This window comes from Phaenicophaeus curvirostris, chromosome 2, assembly GCF_032191515.1.
Source record: "Phaenicophaeus curvirostris isolate KB17595 chromosome 2, BPBGC_Pcur_1.0, whole genome shotgun sequence".
Taxonomy (NCBI): domain Eukaryota; kingdom Metazoa; phylum Chordata; class Aves; order Cuculiformes; family Cuculidae; genus Phaenicophaeus; species Phaenicophaeus curvirostris.
In genome coordinates this window covers 69,172,671-69,198,360 of record NC_091393.1, presented here as the reverse complement: position 1 = coordinate 69,198,360, position 25,690 = coordinate 69,172,671, and the positions used below count along the sequence as shown (strand labels likewise).

At 37.6% G+C, this 25,690-nt stretch overlaps 1 protein-coding gene across 11 annotated transcripts in view; it reads left to right on the top strand.

Annotated features, from left to right (window-relative positions):
- RGS7 (regulator of G protein signaling 7) overlaps positions 1-25,690 on the top strand; it is a 234,252-nt gene that overhangs the window by 193,157 nt on the left and 15,405 nt on the right. Inside the window, exons 14-19 of one of the 11 annotated variants that reach the window (XR_011337012.1) lie at positions 288-413; positions 9,196-9,382; positions 12,612-12,701; positions 13,943-13,996; positions 15,263-15,352; positions 23,863-24,195. Coding sequence is in view for 10 of the 11 variants with exons in the window: in XM_069852368.1 (XP_069708469.1) it covers positions 288-413; positions 9,196-9,382; positions 12,612-12,701; positions 13,943-13,996; positions 24,053-24,211 (616 nt within the window). In the remaining variant the exon portion in view is untranslated. Of the gene's footprint in view, positions 1-287; positions 414-9,195; positions 9,383-12,611; positions 12,702-12,789; positions 13,913-13,942; positions 13,997-14,797; positions 14,879-15,262; positions 15,353-23,862; positions 25,425-25,690 lie in introns of those variants that run through there. The other 10 variants (XM_069852372.1, XM_069852373.1, XM_069852368.1 and 7 more) reach the window with 10 other exon arrangements.

The window sequence follows — 25,690 nt, the reverse complement described above, 5'->3', positions numbered from 1 at the left end:
ACAGTTTCCAGGGTTCTAGTGTGGGAAAAAAAAGACACTTCTTAAAATTTGATTACATTTCCTAGTTTGAAGTCCTTATTCTTCTGTGTAAATGCCTGTGTATTGCCTTCATCCTGTGTAAGTACTAGGAGCCTGTTTGTTCATCTCTGAATGTTGCACTGAAATGAGAAATCCAAAAGGTGAAAAATCTGTGATTGAACATTAGGACTTAATCTAAATTATAGACACAGAGAATTAGAATACTGAAGTGTTGCTGATTTTGGATTCTGTTGTTTTTTCTTCTGTAGCAAAGAGCCAGGACAGCAGAGGGTGAAACGATGGGGGTTTGGCATGGATGAAGCTTTGAAAGACCCAGTGGGAAGAGAGCAGTTTCTCAAATTCCTTGAGTCAGAATTCAGTTCAGAAAATTTAAGGTAAGTGAGAGGGGCTTTATTTTTTAGTAGCTTGTTACATTGGTGGTTTTGGTGTTTCTTTTGTCACCTTTCTTTTCATTTTTACTCCCTCAAAAATTTTTATGTTTTACCTTTCAGAATCTATACATGCAGATTGCTCCTATATTCAGGCTGAGGGAAAGATTTATATAGTGAGCAGAGACTCATATGAAGCATAATTTCCCCTTCATGTCTAATTTTTGGTCAAACTACCACTACTACAAACTACTACTCTCAGCTCATTTTATTAAACAGGTTTAGAACAGTGACTCATTCAAAGCCTGTTCAGTATCTTTTATTTGGTAAAATACTATGAGAAGAGTAAAATAAAATAGAGACATTGTTAATAAATAAAGAAAGAATTTAAATTAACAGATTTTAACTTTTGGTCAGGTTTCTGGGGAACATTGATCTTTTGAAAATCTCTACCAAGATTCTAGTACTGGTGGATCTGACACAACAGAAGTATTGTGACAGCCAGCTCTCAATTTCCTCATGAATTGCAAAATGGAAAGATTTGGCTAGTATATGAAGCTTAAATAAATTTGTTTAAATATATATGTACAGAACTATTTTTACATGAGGGAGAAAAATTATTTGATTTTAAAAATTGATAGTGTATTCTTTGGTTAATAGCATGTTCTATTGTTTCTGTTCTAAGGAAGCCATATTTCATTATGAATTATTTCAGAAGGATTAATAACAGCTTTTATAGAGATAAGTCAAACTGTACATAGTACTAAAGTATGTACAACATATTTTTCTCTTTATTCCACCTTCAAGTCAGACGTCATCTATATCACTTTCTGTTCACCAATAGCATAAGGAGTATAAAATATTTGCACACATTCTAGAACTCAGAACAATCCAAAACTACATTTTTTCTATGCCATTTCTCACTCACAAGTGGTGCAGCATAGCCGTTCCTACTAGGGTTGCATTTGTGTAGCATGTTGCAAAAGGCATTTGGCATTTTGTGGTGTCGATTAATAAAAGATGAGTAATTGCACACATTTCCTTGTTAATTTGTCAGTAGAATAATTCAAGATGGACATCTCTGAGTTGCTGACTATGTTCATATTCAAATATTGAACTTTGCATCACAAATTTATATCAGGAACTCTAGACCTTATGATATTTTCCAACTGATTTGTTTGCCATTACCTCCATGGAAATATTGCCTGACCTGTATATGTATGTGGATAATTTCATTAGTAGATTCTTTTTTTAATTAAAACATCCAGGTGGTAAAATGAAATCTTTAAAATCAGAATAATACCAAGAAAATGAAAGGTATTTTTTTAACAGCTTCTTAGTAATTCCTCACACAGAGCAGCTGCTCAAATATAAACCTACCCAGCCCAGTGTGTGCTGCAGTTTCTATGCTTTGCTTTGATTAATTTGTCTCTCTGCCAACTAGACTGTTACCCGCATAATCCCTAGCTCTTTCTTCTAATCCTATTTACAACACTAACCACAGGCAAACTGCAAGTGACTGATCCAGAAAAATTCCCTGGAGAAATTTGTTCAGAGCTGATTCCTTGACATGCAATCTACTTTTATGTCTCTCTCTCTAGATTCTTATATCGGTATTATAGAATATAATATCTTAGGTATGGTGAATATGAGTTTAAGGGCTGTCCCTGAGAAGGATCAGGCAGGGCACCACACTTGCACTGAAAAAGTCCTTTCTGTGATGATTAACTGAAGGAAAATTTTCTCACAAGCTCAGAATTATGTTTATGAATTCTTGAAATGTGGGGAAATCAACCCTCCATTCGGCTCACATGATAAATTCAGGTTAGAAAGCATGAATTTTGTTATTCATAGGAATAAAAATGTTATAGACCTCAGTAACAAAATTAAAAACTTGATGTTTTCAAGCATTACTGCTGAATAAAACTTACATTTAAAAGATCACCAATTTCTTTGCCCACCTGTTAACCCCACTGTTGCAATTTGGATTTGTAGGTCAGTGTTTTTTGGGGGTTTTTTTGACAGCATCTTTGTGAAAAAGATTTATTTCCATCCACATCTTGCCACCGCCACAAAGTGAACTCAAGTCAGTAGCTGGCTCTTGTCATTTTACAGACCTAACAATGATAAAATTTCCAACAGGCACCATCAAATATGCAGTGGGATAGACAGCTGAGACCCTGGATTCAAGCTACCCAGTGCTGTGCACAGGATACAGTAAGGGACTGCAGACACTACAGAGATTCAGTATTAGTTTATTAGAAATCTTATATCTCGCTTTGGTAAAAGAATGCCAAAAATGTGAAATGACACACCTACCAGATATACCATTTCTATTCAAGCATGATTATTTTATGTAGCTAAGAGTCCCAGTGTTACTGTTTCATTAACTTGAACTGAGAGTGCCTAAGCTGACTGTGAATCTCATTCTTAGTGGATATAGATCCTGCCTTAAGAAATAGAACAGGGATGAAGAAATGAACTGTGAGTTAAAACTAAGAACTGTGAAATGATTAGAAATACAATCGGGTTTCATTTTCCTACTCTATATCTCTGTGCCTTGTTCCTTTGCCTGTAAATTTGGATTAATAGTATGTCACTCTCTAAAGGGACATTGTAAAGCGTAGCAGAAGTATAAAACTATCTAAGCAGCTCTATCAGTGCAGAAGCTTCATTACAGTGTGATTGCAGTTTGCTAACAGCCAGGTTTGATTCTGCATTCACCTGCCGCAGGCTATGACTTGTAAACTCTTGTTGCCATGCAGGTTCTTGGAGGTACCTCTTTGCATGCTATTCACTACACAGAATAAATAGCTAAACTAACATATGATTTGGATAACAGATTTATAAAATTCTCACTGCCTAATACAAATATGGAGACCATTGATCAAAATTCATAAGACATAAGTCTGAGCATGATCCAGTACTACTGAGCTTGGTCACAAGGCTCTCCAAGCACAAAAAAAAGGACTTTTCAGAGAGAGTAAGATATTGAAACAAATCTTACTGCAATGTGGCACCTTGAAACCTAAATTCTTTCATCTTTGCAGAAAATTCCTATTCCTTTCCATATCCTTTGTTTGTCTGTACTGTTACAGAATCCTTTGTAAAGTTAATATTCATATACTGACTGTACATTTGCTTGCAAGTTGTTGCTTTGTAGGATTTTTAGCTTGTAAGTGGTTTTAGGCCTGCCAGTATGAAAGTCTGTCCATGTCATTATGTGGTATTGCAGTAGATGTGATCTCCAAGCTAGTGCTGAGACTGCAAAAGCCTCCTAGGTTAGTCAAAGTAGTGTGGTAATAGAGCATCTCCCATGATGCACCAAAGAAAAAGCCTCTGGAACCCTTCCCCCTTGTTTTGATCTTCATTTATTAGCTTCCTTAATGAAGCTTCCTTAATGTGTGAGTAAATGAGAAGAAGGGGCTTTGTGTTCCGGCTGCTGAGAGAAAGAAGGAAAGGACTGAGGAGTTAGTTTGTTGTAGATGTTTTCTCTGAATAAATTTTCTCTGACTGTCCCCCTGTAGGCTGAGTTTTTGTGAGATGTTTATTTAGGAGTCACACATTTAAGTCGTAAAAGTGTCTTATACTAGAGATAGAGGTTTCAATTATGTCCGGTAGAAAAAATAAATAAAACCCCAGAGAAACACTACTAAAAATTTGCAGTGTTGCCTACAAACTGTTTCAGTCATAGCACTTAATTTTATGCTTAACTTACTTTAGTGTTTCTGGTTATTCTTTTAATAATATCATAGCAATACTTTTACTAGAGAAGAGGGAGAACGGTACAGAGGTTTAGTTTTGGTTTTAATAAAGCCTGTTTCACTTTTTTGCTCTTTATTACTGATCACCACTCTTGATGACTTTAAATGCAAGAAATTTCCGCCTTGCACTGATTTTGCAGGGGAGAGTTCTGCATGTTAGAGTATGAAGATTGACTCACTGGCATTAGTCTTGCAAGTCTGAACAGAAGGGTTGGTATTCTTTCCCACACAATATGGGCACTGGTAATGTTCCTACTTCATATTGTTGGTTATGAGACCCTCTTTTGGATGCTAATAACTTCACCAAAATTTAATCCTCAAGGCTGAAATTCCCTGTGCTTTATTTCTCATTCAGTCTCAAGCTTAAACTCCAAGTCCCACTAATGTTGCTGTTTCTGCAGATTAGATGAAAAGGAACTAGTTGTAAGATTTAATGGGTTTCTCTGTCATTTTCTTGAAGACCTTCAGCACTGCTATATCTTGAAGCCTGAAGTTGTACTTTGGCAAGAAGGTGGACTCTACAGCAACTGACGAGTAGTCTTTCCTCCCCCTAGAAAAATGTTAGATAATTTTCTCCATAGAGTTTGTTAAGGTTTTTGTTTGCTTTTGCTGAAAATGTTGGTCTGTCCTCTGAACTGTTGTGTCACATGCACTTTGTGTAAAGCCCATGTAATTCCCTCTTGATTGTGTCCACACTTTGCCTAAATCTCAGGCATTTTGTGGAGAATGTTGCAGCTTTTCTCTCTCTCTTCTTATGTGCTAAATTTAACTGATTAGCCTGATCTGGGATCTGCTGATGGCTGCATCTAACATTTAGGTCAGTTAATGGGACAGAAGCCATGTTGCAGCTGTGCTATTTATCTGGCAAGGCCACCCTCAGTTTGAAAGTAATCCAGCTGGAGGACATAATACCCAGATGTGTTGCAACATGTGTTTCACCATGTCATCGGGCTGGATGTATGCCTATCATACACTATACACTCTCGCTCAGATATGTGCCTGGCATGTGCCCTAATGTGTGGCAGTCCAAATGCATGGACAGCAGCAGCGTCTACTCCCAGCCACTCAGGTCTCTGTTCAAATGGTACTGAACATCATCTAGAGAGGGTGTGCATGGTAAAGCAAACCTCCACCAACACGAGACACAGAGTTTCATCCAAGGGCAAAGAGACTGAGTTCTGTCCAGTTCCTTCCATGAAGTAGCACTAAGTCTGTGCATATCATTGTCTGAAAAATGCAGTTGGGTTCCCACCCTCCCCTCTCCTGCTTTTGCATTTATTTACTGTTACGCCCTGCGTGTTGTTTGCTACAGGAGTCCTTCCTTGCTTTGATCACATCTTACAATGCAGAGAATTTTAAAGCAGAATTTGAGGACCTGTGCTGAGGTCTTGCAGAATTCATTTCCCCTTCATCCACGCAACTGGTTGCCATGGGATATTATGAAAAGCTATTTTTGAAAAAATGCAAAAGGTGGCAGCTTTATTTTTAATATTTCCTACCTTTGAATATTTGACTTGAACTTTCTGTGGGAGGAGGGCGGTCATTTCTAATTGAAAGATCATTAAATAAATAACAATTTTAAAATGTCTTTTGTCTGTTAAATAAGTACCCTATACATAACATACCACAGAAATCAACATTTTCTTCCCACATTTAGAGAGATTTCTCTGTTTAGAACATTACATTTTCAATTGGGTTTCTGAATGCTAATGTTAGAAGGGTAAAACAAAATTAATTTATCAAAGAGCTGGTGTTCTGCCTGTTAGGATCTGTCTATGCAACCTGCTTGTTTGCTGGTGAAAGCTGAATGTTTCCTCAAAGAAGTTAAATTTATCTCCTATCTATTTCCCCCAAACTGAGTATAGTCTACTATATAGAAACAGTTTACTTGCAAAAGAATATAGCATCCTAGGGCATGTTTGTGGTGACGTCCCAAAGTATTGGCAGTGATATAATGGAACAAACAAGTATGTGACAGCTTTGAGCTAGATCCTCAGGATGTCTGTAGGGTGATAGAAAATGTGTGTATACAAAGAACATCCTTGCCTTTCATTTTTCTGTTTCTTACCTGACTTCGATACACATGAGTAATCAGTCAGTCCCAGAAGATGCATTTGAAGGGGTTAGCACTGCAGGTTATCCACTTTTATATGCAAATATAAAAAGCAGCTTAAGGAAACCAAAGTAGGTTGCCCAAATTTGACAGAGTGATGTGAATTAGAATTTGTAAGCTGTGCAGTTTTTAAGCTTGAGTTATGAAGCCTCTATTCTTACTGCATTGCCACCAGATTCTCAGGATATATCCTCAGGCTCTGTGTAATACACACTGCAGTTCATAAAGGTGAGTGATGCTACACAGAATTTTTGAAGCTGAAGTTCTTCTGTTGACAGAGACTTCCATTGTGACCTTGGAGAAACCACTGTACATTATTGTATTTCTAATGTATTTGTAAAACTAGGACAATATTACTTCATAGAATCACCAGGTTGGAAAAGACCTCTTGGATCATCGAGCCCAACCATTCCTATCTGCCACTAAACCATATCCCTGAGTGCCTTGTCTACCCATCTTTTAAATACCTCCAGGGAAGGTGACTCAACCACCTCCCTTGGCAGCCTGTTTTAGTGCCTGATGACCCTTTCTGTGAAAATTCTTTTCCTGATATCCAGTCTGAACCTCCCCTGGCACAGCTTGAGGCCATTTCCTCTTGTCTTGTCCCCTGTCACTTGGGAGAAGAGGCCAGCTCCCTCCTCTCCACAACCTCCTTTCAGGGAGTTGTAGAGAGCAATGAGGTCTCCCCTCAGCCTCCTCTTCTCCAGGCTAAACAACCCCAGCTCTCTCAGCTGCTCCTCATAAGTCTTGGTCTCCAGGCCCCTCACCAGCTTCGTTGCTCTTCTCTGGACTTGCCCCAGAGCCTCAACATCCTTCTTGTGGTGAGGGGCCCAGAACTGAACACAGGATTCAAGGAGCGGTCAAACCAGTGCCGAGTACGGAGGGAGAATAACCTCCCTGGACCTGCTGGTCACGCCGTTTCTGATACAAGCCAAGATGCCATTGGCCTTCTTGGCCACCTGGGCACACTGCTGGCTCATGTTCAGTCACTGTCAACCAACACCCTCAGATTCTTCTCCTCCAGGCAGCTTTCTAGCCAGTCTTCCCTAGTTTGTAGCACTGCACAGGGTTGTTGTGCCCCAAGTGCATGACCTGGCATTTGGTCTTGTTGAACCTTGAGCCATTGGTCTCAGCCCATCGGTCCAACGTGTTGAGATCCTTTTGGAGACCCTCCCTACCCACTGGCAGATTGATATTTCCTCACAACTTAGTGTTGTCTGCAAACTTGCTAAGGTTGCACTAAATGCCTTCATCCAGGTCATTGATAAAGATATTGAACAGGATTGGGCGCAGCACTGACCCCTAGGGAACACCATTTGTGACTGGCCTCCAGCTAGAGTTAACTCCATTTACCACAACTCTTTGGGCTTGGCCATCCAACCAGTTTTCCACCCAGGAGAGTATGCACCTTGTCTCTCTCTTGAAAAATCCTAAGGGATCAGTAGACAGGAAGATTGTTCATAGATATTATGGGAATTAAAAAGTGTAGCAATATCTAAAATAGTCATCTTAGAAGCACGAAGCTGACCATAGTGGCTTGTGAGTGATGAGCACAGTCTTCTTCCATCTGTCCTACAAAGGAGTTTTAAAACAGGGTTATGAAGTACTAGTTGCTTCCTGGAAAGGAAATAATCTCAAGTGAAGGAAGTCTTACAGGAGAAACAATGTAAGGTTTTCTTTGCTACACTTGAGTATCCTCACCTAAGAGTTGTTGCAATAACTATACTAGGATTTGGATTGAGGGTGTAATCATTTTGCTTTCTCAGAGTACATTTCCACTGTTGTTCTCCCCTGTCTAACCCCTCTCTAAGATAAGGGACTTCATTTTAATCTCACTGTATGAGTAAGGTGGAACCACATTTTAAATCTGGACCTTTCTTATTTGTTAGCCTTGTAAAATCCAACTTATTTCACAGTTAACTCACTTCAAGGTTCAGCATATCTGTTTCATAGGATCAGCTGTGTTGAAATAATAATGAAAACTAGCCATGTTATATATTGCATATTTAACAAAGATAAACTTTAGTTGTGCTCTCAGGGAGAGGGAACTAAGTGGTCTGCACCACGTGTAAGCATGGGATCTTAGCTGAATTTAGAATTATTTTGTACAGTGAGTGAGTCTAAAAGCCCATAGCAGAAATAATGATAAAACAGTCCTATTAACAAGTGAAAAGTGTCTATAAAAGCTTATAGCTGGGTAGCTGTGATCACAAAGTGCTCAAGATCCCTTTAGAGATCCTGCTCCAGACTGAGAAGGATAAAATGAACTGTCTGTGCTGTATGTGGCTGCCCCATGTTGGTTTGTTCAGCAGCAGAAAAGAAGAGAGGATGAGCATATCCATTCAGCACGTTAGTAAAAGATATGCATAGAAATGCAATGCTGAAGAAAGAATTATAGCAGGCAAAATGAATGCTTTTCCAATTTATACATGATTTGAGGAGTAATAGCAACAAAATCACAGTTACGCAGTTTATATCTTAGCAGGACTCAGATTCATGTAGATAGCAAGAACATAAGTTCTTATTAACTTTTGAAGGGATGTAAAAAAATCATTAGATTTATAAGCACAATATGGTCTTATGGTTCAGGTGAAATGAAATCTCTGTTTAATTCTAGTTAAATGGAAACCGTCCCGTAAGCAAGCTACCCATACATAAGTAATGAAGGATTTCCCACCTGTCTCATTAAAAGACTTGTAATGACTACTTCTTAGGATGACTTGGTTGCCTGAGACAGTATAGCAGAATTTTGATCCCACATAAAATCACAGATTTTTCTTATTTTAGCATGTTTTTTTTTTTCAAGGAAAATTTCAGTTACTTAATTTTTTTTTTAAGAGCATAGAAGAATGTGAGCACTTCATTGATGATTATACTGAACTGCAAGTCAAGATGCTGTGTTGTACCACAGGTTCTGGTTAGCAGTAGAAGACCTGAAGAAGAGGCCTATTCGTGAAGTTCCTGCTCGCGTCCAAGAAATCTGGCAAGAATTTCTTGCTCCAGGTGCACCCAGCGCTATCAATCTAGATTCAAAAAGTTATGACAAAACCACACAGAATGTGAAGGACCCTGGAAGATACACATTTGAAGATGCTCAGGTCAGTTTGCACTCCTGTTTAGGGACATTTGAAACAGAATATTGTTTACTGAAATCTATATACAGAAAATAAGATATATTTGGGAAATTTGGTGATGCTAATGGGTAACATTCTTTCATGAGGCAGCTGAATAACTAAAGCAAAGCTCTTCATTAAACTTCTGTGTCTGGTATAGGGTCTTCAAGTGGGCCTCAAATAAAGCAAAGCATATAGTGCAGTGAAATGATATTTTCATGTTCTTGTTCTCTTGATTTTCTTATTCACTTACATTGAGATAAAAGCTTCCCCCCCACACACATTGATTTCTAGTTCTCAAGATCTCTCTGCAAGACTTCTTTGATACAGGTTCAATATCTGTTCTCTCAATGCATGCCAAAAAGTGTTGTTATCATATATAGAAGTCTTAGGATCCCATCATGAAAACAATATACCACATGTAAGGAATAGCATTTTGTAACAACTTGTCCAGAAGCATCATATTTCAGGGATGTTTTATATTCTATACCATATTAAAGTACTGTCTAGAGCACACTGGGCAAAGATCCTAAGGACCTGCTCTTCAATAATAAGTATTAGAGTGGTACAGAATAGTTCGTAAATGTCTCATTTGGCTTTTGGTGAGCTGATTTAGTCGTAATTTGAATACCATCATCAAAAGATACTTTTGACCAGAGGCAGATTTGTGAAAATACTTACAGTTTTGAGATTGGATTTACAAGTTAAAAAAGCAAAATGGTAAAATAAAAAAACATTTTTCCTTAGAAGAAAAAACAAATGTTTCTCTATTACATGTGACAATCTTTGCAGACTTCTGAGAAAAGAAATTGAAAAGAATTGGATTCACAGTAAAAAGTAATAGAACTGGTACCATCCTCCCTTTTTCATCAGCAGTCCAGTGATGAAAATTTAATTATTAATGAAATGTGAAGTGGTGTCAAAAGGAGAGATTGAGATTATATCCCTGCAGAATTTCCTACAATTTATTAGGTCATCATCTTAGAAGACACGAGATGGTGCTGCTAGTCCCACAAAGGAGAGAAGGGAATTGAATAGGGACTTTTAACTGTTTGTGACAGTGCCTCTGCCCTAAATAAAAAGGGGAGTGATTCCACCACATTTCCATTTTGCTATTATGAGAATAGTGACCTATGATGCAGCAATAAAGTTTTCCTTAGACATGATGCCATACCTGCTGTTTTGAAGTATTCTGCATTAAATTAAACACATAGTTTTTGCTTGCATCTGCTAACCCCATGAAGGTTTAGGTATGTAGTGTATAGCAAAGACATAAGTTACACAAATAAACAATCCAGCGAGATTAGAAGTTTAAAATAAATATGTTTTTGTAGTTCATTCAGGAAAGGGACAATTATATTCCTTGCAAGTATCCTTTTCTTTTTTTTTAGTGTAAAATTTCCACATAATTTTATTTCCAGATCTCTCTTCTATTCTTTTCCCCACCCCTACCCTCCTTCCATGGAGTATTCAGTCTTTATGCAGGCAAGACTTTTCCTCTTGGCATACCTTTGTTTACTTGGTCCAGTTCAGAGTTCAGCTTGAGCCTGGAAGCCTCTGTTTCTCTGGGAAAAGGGGGGAAAATTGTACCTGTTGTGTTTTGACTTGAAGCTTTAGGAATTTTACAGAGAGCCCCACCTGAATTGGCAGGGTTTTGTCAGCTCTGCCTCTGCAACAGGCTCCTTATGGCCTCCCAGTTGGGAAAAAAGACCACTTACAATTAATTCTGGCAGGTGGCAGTTCATTTGATTGTTTTAAAAAAGTTTTGAGAGGCATTTCTAGACTTGAAAGATAGCACCGCAGTACTCCATGTCAGGTGAGAGGGATACATAACTAAAAATAAACCAATTGTGCTAAACAACATCCATCTTCAATTCTTGACTAATGTGTACATTAACATTACTAATACAGCTTAAATGATTTGTCCTTTTACAGGCTTGGTCTTTGCATAGAAGTAATATTTTAATGCCCATCACAAGTGATACAAACAACAGAAACAGGGCCCTTTCTGCCCTCTGTTGGCTGCATTGAATGCTTTCATAAAAACTGAGTGGAATAAAAACTAGCCAAAAGAACCAGCCTATAGTCTGACTATAATCCAGTACTTCCCTGCTTTGTGCAAGAAATACAATGAAAGGCACGTAAAATAATTTCTGTAGTTTCCTATGCAACATATATTAAAAATCAGTTTAAAATCTACCTTGCCATAATTTTCAAGCAAGTTGGTGTGGCTTTTTTTCCTATTCACTAGTTTTATGCAGTACCAAGCTGAGAAACAGTATTCACTCTACAGTTTATCTGCTGTTTCCTGATTGCTATGCTACAAGTTTCCTGCAGAAAAACTTTATTGATTGAGTAAAAATTAAAGCAAAAATAGCTAACACAATTCAGTGGGATTTTAAAAAGTATTCTTTGTGAGAGTATTTCCTCTTCCAATCTTGTTGTTTTTTTTTCTACAACCCCTTTCCTAACAGTATAACTAGAACAAGAATTCAGAAATCCTGCAGGATAGATTTCTAGGCTTTCATATTTTACAGAAGTGAGAATACTTAAAAAAGAAGAGCTCTATAACCTGCTTGTGTCATTTGTTTTCTGGATAAGGATTTTCAAATTTGTATATGTGTCAGAAGAAATTAGATTAGCCTGGAACTGCTTTCCGACTTGCATATGTGTTTTCCTTTTTATATCGTCAGCTGGATTGCAGACTAAACATCTGTCAAAGGATGTTCCAAGAGTAGCCAGAGAATATCCTCCCTAAATTAAGCACTTATTTGTGGTGATGAATTAGAAATAGTACCTTTTTCCAGCCTATGAAGTCAGAAAAGCATAACCACAAACTAATTTAAAAAATCTGGTGTGGAAGTATCCATGGATCCTGATTTAGTCATCTAAACTGACTAGTGTAAGAGAGGTTTGAAATTTAGCCATTAAGGTAGTCATAAGTTCTTAGAAAAATAATTCCATAGTAGAAATAGAGACTATAAATTAAAGATAGGTGGGTTGTGTTCTTTATACATAACAAATAAGTGAGATTTCTGTTTTAGGACAGAGAACAACTCAGTCTTAGCTTCAGAACCCCAACCTGCTATTGCATAAGACTTCCAATTCAAAATAGCATTAGCTGGTATGGGTTCCACAACAAACACACACAACTGCTAACTATTTTACGTATGTCTTCTTCTATGTGAGTAACAGCTCCTTCTTTCCCTTTCAGGAGCACATTTACAAACTGATGAAAAGTGATTCTTATCCTCGTTTTATACGATCCAGTGCCTACCAGGAGCTGCTACAGGCCAAGAAAAAGGTATTGGTCCATCTTGCCTTTGTCTTGCCACTGTGCAAAGCAGTGGTTATGTTTGCAACAATACTCAGTCTTCTCTCCCCTGTGCCAGTGCAACTGGATATCTGGTAGGTGACCAGCTTGACGTGTTTGGAGGGTCACATACACACAGGAGTTCAATATACATATATGTGTATATATCCTGCATGTGAGCATGTTTCAATAAGTTAATCTAGCAAAACTTATTTTTATTTTTACATCCCATATTGTACTGTTTTCTCTGTTATGAAGCACCTTAAACTGCAAAGTGCTTTACAAATACATTAAAAAAATAAAATAAAATCCCAGAATAGTCTTTCATGTTTGCAAGTTTGCTTATGTAATAATTGTTGTTCTCTTTATTTCATCTGTAAAAGCTACAGAATGTGTTTAGAAGCAATCTTATTCATATGAAAAACTTCTAATTTTGACTATAAATACAGGGGCTTCCTAATTCTGTTTCTTTCCCTTATATTACATGAATAATTTTGAGTAGGCTAGGAGTCTGACTTGAAAGACTGATCATGTCACACTTCAGCAAACAGAGGCTTGGTATGTAATATCTGCTTAGAAAAGTCCAGATTATGGAATGAGTTCTGAATAGACACTGCACAGAGTATGTGGAGCAGCCTGTGCAATGCAGATTTCTATGATAATAAATAATTTTATTAGTTGGCTCTAAACAGAGATTTCCTAGAATCAGCTGGGAGCCCTGTGCATTTGAAAATCAGGGCCTCGATCATTACTGGAATGAGGTAGTTATAAACACCGTAGCATTCTATTGTTTATAATGAAAACCTAAAATTATTTGAAAGTACTGTGTGATTTTGTTTTCTGTTCAAACATTGATTTCTGAAGATCCAATATAGAGAGAGATGTTGAAAATACCAGAAAGCTACAACTGTCCGTGTGAAGTCCTTAAGTTTGTCAATGTCAGTTCATTAACACAAGATGTGCACTTCATTATTTCTTTTTATTTTCAGTTTTTCTTTTAAATCAAACCAGTTTGATCCCCATGATTTTTTTTTGTGAAATACTATACCTGCTTTGCCCGTCCCCTGTTTTGCAGAGTCCCATTACAGCTTCACACTTGTGTTTGCTTCCTGATTTACACAAACTTTGTTTTGCAGTCCATTGTTTCATCAGTCCTTCTTTTCTACTCCATTTTTTCTTGCTTTTCTTTTTCCCTTCCTTTTTTGTTTCTTTGTTTTTATTCTAAATTTAAGTTGGAAAACACACTGGATCGTCGAACATCTTTTGAGAAATTCACACGCAATGTGGTAAGTTTGTTGCCTCGGAAGACTAGTAAACCTGCTGGAACATCCTTCTCCCCTCCCCCTCACTGATCCCTACTTTCCCTTTTTGCTTCTCTAACCTGAAAGCTAAAAATGTATTTATCAAAAGACTGTGAATTTTCCTAGGAATTACAGCTTTATAATGTGCTTTCTTTACAACCCTTCCTCCTTAGTCCCTTTCCCACTGGCCTTAATAGTCACACATGGAGGAATGGACCTTTGGGAGCCATGCTTTTTGCATTAGGAAGCATGAAATTATTCACTTTTTTTTTTAAATGTTGAAAAGAATATCTAAAAATCTACTTGATGTTGTTTCTTTTTCTGGTGCCTCCCAAAATGTTAAGTCTGATACAGTTTGACTACATTGGATTTCCCTCCTGTCTCCTTTTTATTTTACTAAAAAAAGAGTTTGCTCCATTTTTTTTAACTGGACACAGGGAAAAATAAACAATAATAATTTCCCCATCTTCATTAATATCTACCACAGCTTCTTCAGGACCAAACAATTCATGCTGATGATGCACAAGGGTTGGATTGGGGTTTCATTTTGATAAGAGACTACAAGAACTGATTTTTTTTTAAGGACATAGTTTTCAAAAGCTATTTCACAAAAGTAAAAAAAATGAAGGCTGGTAAATTTGCTGTGGGCATTCTCTTGCCTACAGCAAAAAGATCCATTGATTTCCTGATATGTGGGACTCTTTTTACTTTTCCAGTTTCTTTGGATTCTTTTTTTAAACATTGTGAAAGTTCAAACTAAAGCATTCAACGCATTTATTTTTGTAGGGCAGAAACATCCCTATTTTCCCATGCCATAAAAACTGTACACCAACACTGAGGGCGAGCACTAACCTGTTATGAAAAGAGGTAGAAAGATCTTGGATTATAATCAAGTTTGTCTGCATTGTCTGTTGAATTGTGCAGGTGGCGCTGCTGTGTGTGTGTGTGCGTCCGTGGCTTTTTCTGTGACCTGGTTGGTGGAGCTGTGTGTGTTGAAATGAAAAATATGAGAGCTTTCAGCAAAGATCATGGTTTTTGTTTTTTAGTTTCTAGGGAAGGAGAAGCAGTTCTCAGATACTGCCTCCTGTATAATGAAGATCAAGAGTATTCCTTAAGTATTTAAAATATATATATATCTTTTTGGTAATCAAAGAAAGAAACAAATGCAGTGAAACAACAAAGTTTTCTAAGGTTGTGGGAATGTCTCCCATAGTAAAACAAAACTGTAATTCTTTAACCACTTTCTTATAGGTAAAGGCTTCCTGTAATATGCTTTGAATCCAGTGTAATCAGGAAGAAATTTGGATTCAATGGGACAAAGTCAGTAAAGGACACTAAAAAGTAAATAAACAGCCACAAAGGAAACTTACCCAATGTTTGAAACAAAAACCCCTATATTTTGCATGGTGGTGTTGCCATAGCATGTTGCAGTGTGATTTGTGTGTTGTCTAAGCAGGTTGATCTATTAAACGATATTGTACATGTTAACATTACACATGACAATTCAGTGATAATTCCATAGGAACTTTCATATTAATAAAAGAGCCTATGTTAACAAAAGAGAACGTAGAGAGCAGATAGTACATCTGGGACCACTGAGAGTCAGGCTTCTTCCCAGTCACAGTGCCTGGCAAGCTGCAATAACTATGTTTATTCATGAGAGTTTAAATAGCCCACAGATCAGGAATTGGTTATGGTAAAGAATATGTAAATGATGGTCTATAAGGAGAGAAATAGCAGGCTGCAGACAGATGGGACAAGAGTATAACACAAAAAGGGAAAACGTGAAGACAGACCGGGAGGCTCTAAGATAACTCTTTGATAATCCCTCTCAGAGCAGCTGATAAACCAGTTCTGTGCACAAACACTGGAGCATTATGCCCTGCAGGCGTGCACGATTTTCATCCTGCTAATCTCAGGGCAGAAGTACCAGAATAGCAGAATGCCAGAGATGCAAGGCAGGCCCAATAATCCATCTGTGAGCTAGAAACTGGAACAAGGATTTCTGGATGTGTAGCATTAGTATTTCTTCAGCAAAAGAGGGCAATTCTTTTTTCATGAAGCAAGCTATAAAATAAAACCTGTGGTTTTGCTTTTCCTCAAACTAGTAGCTGTGAATCCGGGTGGAGTCTGTCAAGTCGGGTCAGGTATGAAAATAAAATGTCACTGTTTATCTATATTCTTTATTAGATTGGCAGCTCTAAGGATTGCAAATTAATCCAGAGTGTCAGGATGCTCAAGTGAAACCTTTTTTCCGAGACAACTGAAATGACATCTCCCACTGTCCCAGGACCCCTTGCCACCAGGCATCCTTGTTCTTCCATTCTTGTTCTCATTTATGATGAGTTTGTAATATGTAATTGTCTGCCTCAGTACAGTGCTTCCAACTAGCAGGGATGAGGGAAACATTTCTCAGAATATCCTACAGTGAACTGATTAATTTGTTCAAATCTGAAGTGAGGGACTGTAATATAGAACTGTTCTGATTAACACAGAAAATATGTATGAAACAGGTCTTCTAAAACCTGGATAAATTATGTTGTCTTTGAATTATTTAGTAACATGAAAATTACAGTTTCGCCTCTCCTCTGGTGGTTTAGAAAATTTAGACTGATTTTCACTAATTTTTTTCTCGCTTACATCAAAGTGGATTTGTATTAAAGTAAATTAGACCTCATTTTTTTCCATCTGAAGTGTTTTAAAAAAAACCCAAACAACCAGTAACCTCGATAGTGTCCAAGGACTGAACCAGAGCAGATGACCTTGTAATTCATAACCTGATGTGTTTAAGACAGAGACTATGAGAGGCTCCTGATCAGTGATAATTGAAAGTGGGTTGTACTTGCTACAGAAAACATTTGCTAAATGAGAAAAATTGGAAACTTTGTAAGGGCAATTTCTCTGTACTAGTCCTTAAACTAAGTGAAAATGACCTAATATAATGAATGAGTTGTTATTCTAGTCTGATGAGGAAAAAATAAAAGTGGAGCTATATACACACACAAAAAAACCCCCAAATCTAGACTCAGCTCTGAATTCAGAGAAAGAAATTTCTTTGACATAAGAGGGTTCTCTTTCCAGAAAACTTTCAGTTCACTTTATGAATGTCCTAGACGCTCATCTTAAAAATATCGGCTATTTAGTTTTCTCTGTAGATTTTATAGTGTAAAATTTCTGCAATAGACAATATGAATACTGTTAGAAACAGGTCTGCATTCACGTACAATATAGATAAAGTGACAACAAATTGGCATTTGCTCTATGTAATATTTATTAACAATCATTTTACAGTTTGCCTCTGAGTAGTAAGCACAATTATTCTTGGCTTGCCTCACTTATTCACAGTCCCAGGTACTATGTAAAAATACAGCACACGTACACTTCAGATGCCACAGATTAAGTGCATTGCCTTGAAATAACACTGGCAACTACAAGTGTCACAGCCCTGGCTCAGAGGTATGGGGAGTGGTGATATTACTGTGCCTTGTGCTCCCCTACCTTGCCAGCTCAGCTCCTCGAGTTTCTCTTTGTGAATAATTAAGGTCTAGTCACCTGCAGCTTCCCGAGGAAGTGAGCAGGGAAGCTAAAGCCTTAAGTCAGGGAGCAGGAAAATCTCATTGCCTCATTGCTTGCCACAGTAGTAGAAAGGGGGAAATGATCCATTTTTGAGGCATTTAAAAATTTTAATTCCTTTGAGGAATTTACCTAGGGAGGGGGGAACATATTAATAATAATTAAAAAAGGGAACTACCTCAAGTATTAACATCTACCTTGCAGAAGAGCAAACAGGTGAATATGCACTGATAATATGCATTTGATTTGTGACAGTAGCAGGCTGGTAGTCTGAGCAAAACACCTTTGTGAGTACTAGCCTGGTGCTTAGCAGTATTCACCAGTCTGGAAGCCTGAAACAAAGGGATGTGGTTCATAGTGGAGTGGGCAAATTTCATTTCCACCCCATGTAAACCTTCTTGTCTCCTCAGGAATCAAGTTATCAGGGCAAGAAGTTTCAGCCTCCTTCCTCAGATCTGCCTAGGGACACACACTTCATCATCATTTGTTGGTGCCATTGTTTCAGGCACCACCATCAGCATTCCTTGTTTTATCTGTCACTGCTCAATTGTATGGAAGGCAAAAAAAAAAAAAAGTTTTTGTTGCAAATTTGTGATATTTCATGGAAGTACAGCCAGAACAAACCAAACCAAGCCAAATCAAACCAAACCAAACCAAACCAAACCAAACCAAATCAAACCAAACCAAACCAAACTAAACTCAGTTTATGTACTAAACCAGAGAGCCATCAGATGATAATTGCCTTCACTCAATACCTTGTAAACTAGATGCCTTTTAATAACTGTGTTTAAAACCATTATGCACTGCATTACTCATTCCTAGCTGTCTTCTCCCACTTAGCTGGAAGAATTTGCTTACCAGTGTCCTTTGACATTTCCCCCCTCCAAACCAGTAACATTAGACCATTTCGTGCATGAAATGAGAAATGGAAGGCCTGTTGAACACAGCACGTTTTCACAATGGCTCAGTCAAATGTCACTTAACAAGACACAGCAAATTATGGTCTAGAGATGGAAATTAAAACTCTTAAAAATAGCTTCTTCATTTCTTATAAGTGAGTGGATAGACTTTCTGGATGCTTAAACCAGTGTAAAATCTGTCATGTTAAAATCTGTCCCTTTATTGATAATATATCAATTTATTTTTTCATCAAGAAATTTTTCTACATCAACAGGTAAAACTTGTTATGTACTCTCTACTGTACCACATCAGAATTACATCAAGGCCTAAAATCCCAACAAGGGCTATATTTTTTCTGAGCATAGCATTACAAATGAGCTCAAATGAAGTATCAGCTGTGGGACATCATGTTCAATGCACAGTCATGGAAGAAATCCTGATTATACCTTTGAAATTTATTTATATGTTATTCCTAAAAGTTAAAAAAAACTATGTATAGCTAGTCAGAAAGAAACACAAAGCTTCTTGTTTGACAAATACAAAACAGTAATATAAATAATAAGTAATTGTAGAAATGAGAGCTCTTTTCAGGAAAGAGATGGCTTATTGATGCTTGACTAAAAAGAACTGATAAAGTAAGTAATTTAGGTTTTTTATTTGGACTAGTAATTAGTCAAAAAATCTAGTTTTAGGTTTTATAAAGAATGATGCCCAGGCTAACGAGATAAAAAGAGCATCTGTAGGACACACCAGTTAGGACTGGCCTCCTTGCCCTGTTCTGCAGTGACTGGAGCTAAGCTGTTGTGCTCTGTGATGGGAAAATAGAGCTGAGGGGTAGCACACTTGCACAGCTAGGTGAAGAGCCAGTGTGTACCATTCACCGCCCTTTCCTAGCTGGCAAACATCTCCCTGCATCTTAAGCTATTTGCAGGAATGAGAACTGCAGAAAGGTACAGAAACCTGAAAGCAGTCAGGCCTAGGACAAACACATACTAGAAATATTTGTCTAGTACATTGATGCCTTGGAAAATCTTAGGTGTTACCTCACACTTCAGATGGTTATTTAAGTTCCAGCTACCCCATTTGGCTAAAGTTTGTAGGTTAATCACCAATGAGAGTAGTAAACTTAAAGATTAGTGGGAAAAGGAAAGAAATCAAGAGTATCACTCAATTTGAAACGAGCCAAAAAAGGAATGCAGTTGCTCAGCTGCTGTCTCTGGTGTATGGACCAGTCCAGGAAATGGCACGACCTAATGAGAAGTGAACAGAGAACTGCAAATCCCCACAGAAGGCAGAAGGATTTTCCTGCACATGCAACCACTTAATACTGCAGCTGTGCTGACAACTCATGCCCCAAATTCAGTAAATGCTAACCTCCTCCCTTTACTCAAATATTTGAATGGGAAATAGACCTGCATGGGTGGCTGAGAGCAGTGTCTTACACTGCTTTTTTGAACTGAAGCAGAGTCCTGACCCCCTGAGTGGTGCTAAAGCAATTCCCCTGTGCTAGAGGAGCAAGGACTGCCTAATCTTGGAAAGAGACATGCTGTTTCTGCTCCTGTGCCTCTCCAGATGTGCTTCTGTCAGGGGCTGTTTATATACCAGCTCTGTGTGGCGCAATGTGACGTCACGTGGGAGCTTTCCCTGCCAATGCAGGTGTGTTGCATATCAGCAGATGGTGAGCAGTGACAGCAAGGAGAGATGATTCTTGCTCTACATCTCATTTTTCTCACAGCGAAGTTCACACTGTTTCTCCGTTACCTGGTCAGATGCACAGAGTTCTCTTTTATATCTGCTCTGAAAATAAAGAAACATGTTAAAAAGAGAGCCAGTGACATTGCTTAGCAGAAAGGAAGAGAATTCATCTTCTAAAAGGAAAAGACTTATTCTTCCTTTACCCTACATTTCAGCTGCAGCCCCTGAGGTTGTTGCTGACTTGTTTGCTGGATTATTTAAGATGTTATTGTCATGCTGTATAAACAGGTCATCAGAAAATTTGCGTTTAGCAACTCATACATCTGCACATGGTTTTATAATCTTCCCCTTAAATTCTCTGAAAGTAAAGTTGTAAAGACAATTCTATGTTAAACAGTTAATATGTTAAGGTAGGAACTGAACACTGGGGCCAATTCATTTTGTATTCTTAGATGTACTTGTTCACTCCAATTCCTGTGCTGCCTTCTCATACTTTGACTCCTTGGTCAGGGTATGTGCGTGGGGTTTCATTTTGGGTTGTGTATTATTAGTGAAATTGTTAAACACTTTTAATTCATATATCTAGAGTGCACCAAGACAGCCGGAAATCCTAATCCTGTGAGGAATTTGGCCATATACTTCTAAAGGCTGATAACAAGAATATATTGAAAATATTAAGGGTCTCTTTTTCGTTCTTCAGATAAACATCTACAGCTTCTTCCAGCTTTTTTTTCCAATTGTTCTATAATCTCATTAGCACAGGAAACATTTTCCTATGTGTGATGACTCATATGCTACACATCTCAAAACTGTCCTCTTAGATATAGTTTCCCAAATCGACATTTGGCTTATGGAAATGCTAACATTGTATCTGAAAGAAATAGCCAGGCTTAGCTCTTAAATTATGACCCATAAGGGATTATCCTTACATCAGTCCATAAATAGAGTGAATGTGGAAGTCTACTAGAGATGATAATTATGAAACCCTACTGTACAGAGCTAAAGTAGAAGTATACTCTGGGACAGAGTTTGAAATAAATAATCTGTAAACTGGAAAATAACAAATCTCTGCAAATCTGAATAAGAAGAAGGGATAATTCTGTATTAGGGGCTGCTATGGATTCTGTTTATTAAAAGCTTATTTTCCCAGTTAGTGAACTAAGTATGATTCAGAGTAAACATGGAAGAAGATCTCCTAAGGAGAGTGTATCCTCTAAGTTGTAATTTTTCCAACTACAATATACTAATAGGTGGAAAAGAACATACCTTATTGTGGTTCAGATGGAGACTTCATATCTTTAAGAAGTGTAATACTCTCTGAGGCAGGGAGGGGAGACGAAGGAGAGGATCGTCCAGAGAAATCCTGATCACTGTTGGGCTTACAAGAAAAGGTATTGAAAGGCCAGCAATATCCAGGGAATAAGTGACACAGAATACAGAAAAAAACCCTTGTCACAGAAATATAGAATAAAGAAATACATAGCTCACTGTGTCTATAGGGAAAATTCAAAGAATATGTAAAACAAAATTATACAGGTGAGATTGCCTAACTAATCACTTGTGTTTGGCCTGCTTTTATGCCAAAACTTCCTGGTTTATATGATATCACAGTTTGTTCCTGAGATGCTAAAAATTGGTTATGGTTCATCTAAAAAATCCAGAGAATTTACAACTACTTGTTGCAGATAAGAATAAAAATTATTTCACAGATTTTATACTTCAAGAGCTTGCACAGCTTTCCAGTGCTGTATTGAATAAATTGTTTTAATAACTAATACAGAGTTCCTAGTTTAATTGCTTTAATTAATTGGTTTATACAGTTCACCACTAAAGGGAACTCATTCATGTTTACAGTAAGTAGCCAAGCCTGTAGACCTGTAAAATTAAGCAAAAAACCTTCATCAAAGGCAAGGATAAACATATGCTTAGTATTCTCCAAGATTATGTCCAAGGCTGACAAGCATAAATTGCCTAAGAAAACACTTAGTTCTGGACTTGCTGTTTTAAATTTTATTCCAGTGCCACACAGCTGTTGAGACTTTTTTGAGTATTTAAAAAGCAAATATATCTTAGCATAACAGTTTACCTGTTACTTTAGAGAAAAACATAATGTAAGGCTTAAGAAGTGTCAAGAAGCTGTGAATTTAATATACTTAGAAACTGACAGAGTTAAAACTAGACACAGGGAAGACAGCATGCCTGGAAATACACTTTCCGTTTTTCTAAGAAGCAGGTTTTAATACCGTTGGGTGATATGTTGAACCTGATGGATGAGCAGTCTAACTCAACACTGCAGATTGTGAGTTTCCTTTGAAATTATATTGTAGGTGAAATATTTATACTAATTTGTTAAACATGCATTTCAGAGCACAAAAAATAAAAGTTATTTTTCCTTTTTTCGAAGCCTTACTCTGATATATTACAATAGAACAAATGCTCAAAACCAACTTGAAGATCCCTGTGAGCATAAATTTAATTGATAAAGATAACAGATGTTATCTTTAGATATTAAATTGTGTAATTCCACTGGTTTATAATACAGCAGCTGACTTAACAACTCATTGATATGGCAGAATAAATTAATTTACCATTTACTGCAGAAGATGTAGCATCTTTCCATATTTACAGTATCTATTATTGTAGCCTCCTTGAAATCAGTTTGATTTTGCTAAGCTGTGCACTTAAAATGAACAATACAATAAATGTAAGTATGAAATACCTAATTGGAGAGTTAGACAGAGCCACTTGCTATTCAATGTTTTATGATCCATTTAAGTTACCTTATCAGGTTATGCCTGTGGAATTTTGAGGAGTGATGTAAGTGTGCTGTGCCAGCTCTGCCTCTGTTGGATCAGAGCCACAATAGGATTGCCCTAGGAGAGCTAACTCTTTTTATGTGGCCTTAGGAAAGCTAATTTTTGTTATGTGGTTTCATGGCTTTTGTCTGGCTCTGATAAAGCTCAAATCTGCCTGAAATGTACCGTGACAACATACCCTACACTATTATTTTAACACTGTACACCTAACTCTTGTGGGACAGTCGTTATACCTTATTAGAAGGACTTGCTAAAAAAACCCTGAAATTGCATCCTTGCAATGGGAAGAATGATGAGGAAAATAAAAATGTGGAAATCCAAACACCTTCAAAGCAGTGTTATGCAGTCACATGTAATATACCTGACCAATGTTTCTCATAAATAGTAAATATGGTCTCAGCACACTGATGGCTATATTCATGGAAAAGTTGCTTTCCTGCCTATATGCAATCTGCCTCTTACTTTCTTACCTGAACTTTAAAGTAGCTTTTTGTCTTCTGCGACAGAGCTACTCAGCTTGGGCATCCATCTTTGTAGCACAAGGCACTCTCAGTTGTAGTGGTCTTCAAGTTCTGAGTATCACCAACAGCCAAAACCTCAGCATTAGTTTCTCCTCAGCTGAAATCAACCTCATTCAAAAATGGCCTTTAAATTTGCTAACTTATTCTGTAAAACAATCTGGCTGGCTGGCAGGGCAGGTGTCTTAAGCAAAAGGGCTTCCTGTGGTTTAAGATTTGACAGACTCCAGTTGGTGCCCCTAGTTATTTGACAGTGATATGGCAACACTAAGTGGTTGCTGATGAACAGGTTTGCAGTGATCATGCCTCTGTTTTCTGTTTTTGTTTTTTGTTTTTATCTTTTCCTCAGGGGAAATCGCTCACATCAAAGAGGTTAACCAGTCTAGTGCAGTCCTACTAAAAGGATCACCTTGTAGCATGGAAGCAGACTCAAATCATTACATATACTTTGTAGCTCACTGATTGCCTGACTCAGAGGACAGTAGAACAAGATGTTGCATGAGCAAGGACCTGACTTGTTTTCTTTTGTGTATACTAAGGCATTACAGACTCCGAGGGACTCTCTAGCCTTTCGATGCCTCCATTTTGAAAACTGTCTGCTCACTTCCTCCTTCATATCAAGCTGGATCTATGTCTTTTTATTTTCTGCAAGCTCGAGTACAGTGAAAAAAAAGCTTCTGCTAGGCACAGTTTATTAAAAAAAATACTTCAATCAAAAAACTGGAAGAAATGTAAAAAAATGCATATATTAATAAATATACATATGGCATCACATTTATTGCACAATAAATTAGCACAGAAGGTTTCATTTCACTGATGTATTCACACTGAGAAAGAAAGCCTGTGTCTTTGTCTGTTGTCTGTATATTCTCTGTTAATGTTTCTTGCATTTATTTTTATACCATATTTAAAAAAGAACACCTTTTACTCCAGATGTATTAAACTTGATCCTTTCTCTGTAAATTTGTGTATGTTTATATTGTTGTTTTATCTTTCATTAAAAGATGCAGAATCTCTTTCCTTTGGGAAGTTTGAGATTTTAATACTGAATCTGAAGATTAGTCAAGAGCAAAATCATCCCCAAAAGTTACACACCTTGTGCTTTCTAAAAAGTGACATGAAATGGCATTTTCTTTCTCTTGGTGACACCTAATTAAACACACTTTGTTGATAATCATTTACTTTTTATTTTCTTTTTATCAAGCTATCAGCAGTGAGACCTTTCCAGCTTGCTCATCATCACATAAGCAAACTTCTCTTTAAGCTAGACGTGTTCTGTAACAAGAGCAGCCTGCACAGCCTGCTCCAGCGATTCAGTCGCTACCCAAGACCCGATCAACTGAACTGCATTTCCGTAGGAACGGACACGAACAAAGCTGGCTGAGAACACACGTGTGTATTTGCTAAATAGGAAGGACAGTGTTTCTTTCTCCTTGCTGTCACTTGTAATACAATGCAACAATTTAAGCTGAAATGGTAGTAGTTTGGAAGTGCCAAATATACTGTCTGTAGAGCAAACCTTGAGTAGTAAGGCAGGAGGCTGTCATTTTAATTCAAGGGCTTTATTCAGGTGTGTTGTTGTATGTCTACTGCTGAGGTTACTCACAGAGACCTACTGGTAGATTTATGAAAGCATGTAGCCATTGCCCATGAGACAGCAGATATGGAGCTTCTGAAGCTATACTGAGCTGGAACCAGAAATCTCTGCTTGGCCTAGGAAACAGCACTTTTTACTGAGAGAGATGAAACAAGGATGGTAGGCAAAATCTCTGAGCAAAAAAGCGATGATGGGAGCTCAGTCAAATGACAAAATGCTGACACCTCCAGGGCATCAAAGGGTCCTTAGGACAAACAAGCCTTTTTGGGAATGCACAGGATAGACACAGCACAGCCAACTCTAGTGCCATCTGTCATGCTGCTGCCTTTTGTTTGATATTTAGAATCAGGAATCTTGTTTCAAACGGACTACTGAAGCTAAACACGCACGTTCTAACACACAAAAAAAGTGGGACAGTCATAGACACAATCAGACAATAAATTTGAATACTGTAATGCCAGAGTCATTTCAGTTAACTTCAGATATTTACCTGAGCTGTTGTTCCGTGGGATAGGGCTCCCGCACAGAGCATCTGGGAGCAGAAGAGAGCTGAGCTTCTCCACTGCCTCTATTAGCAACC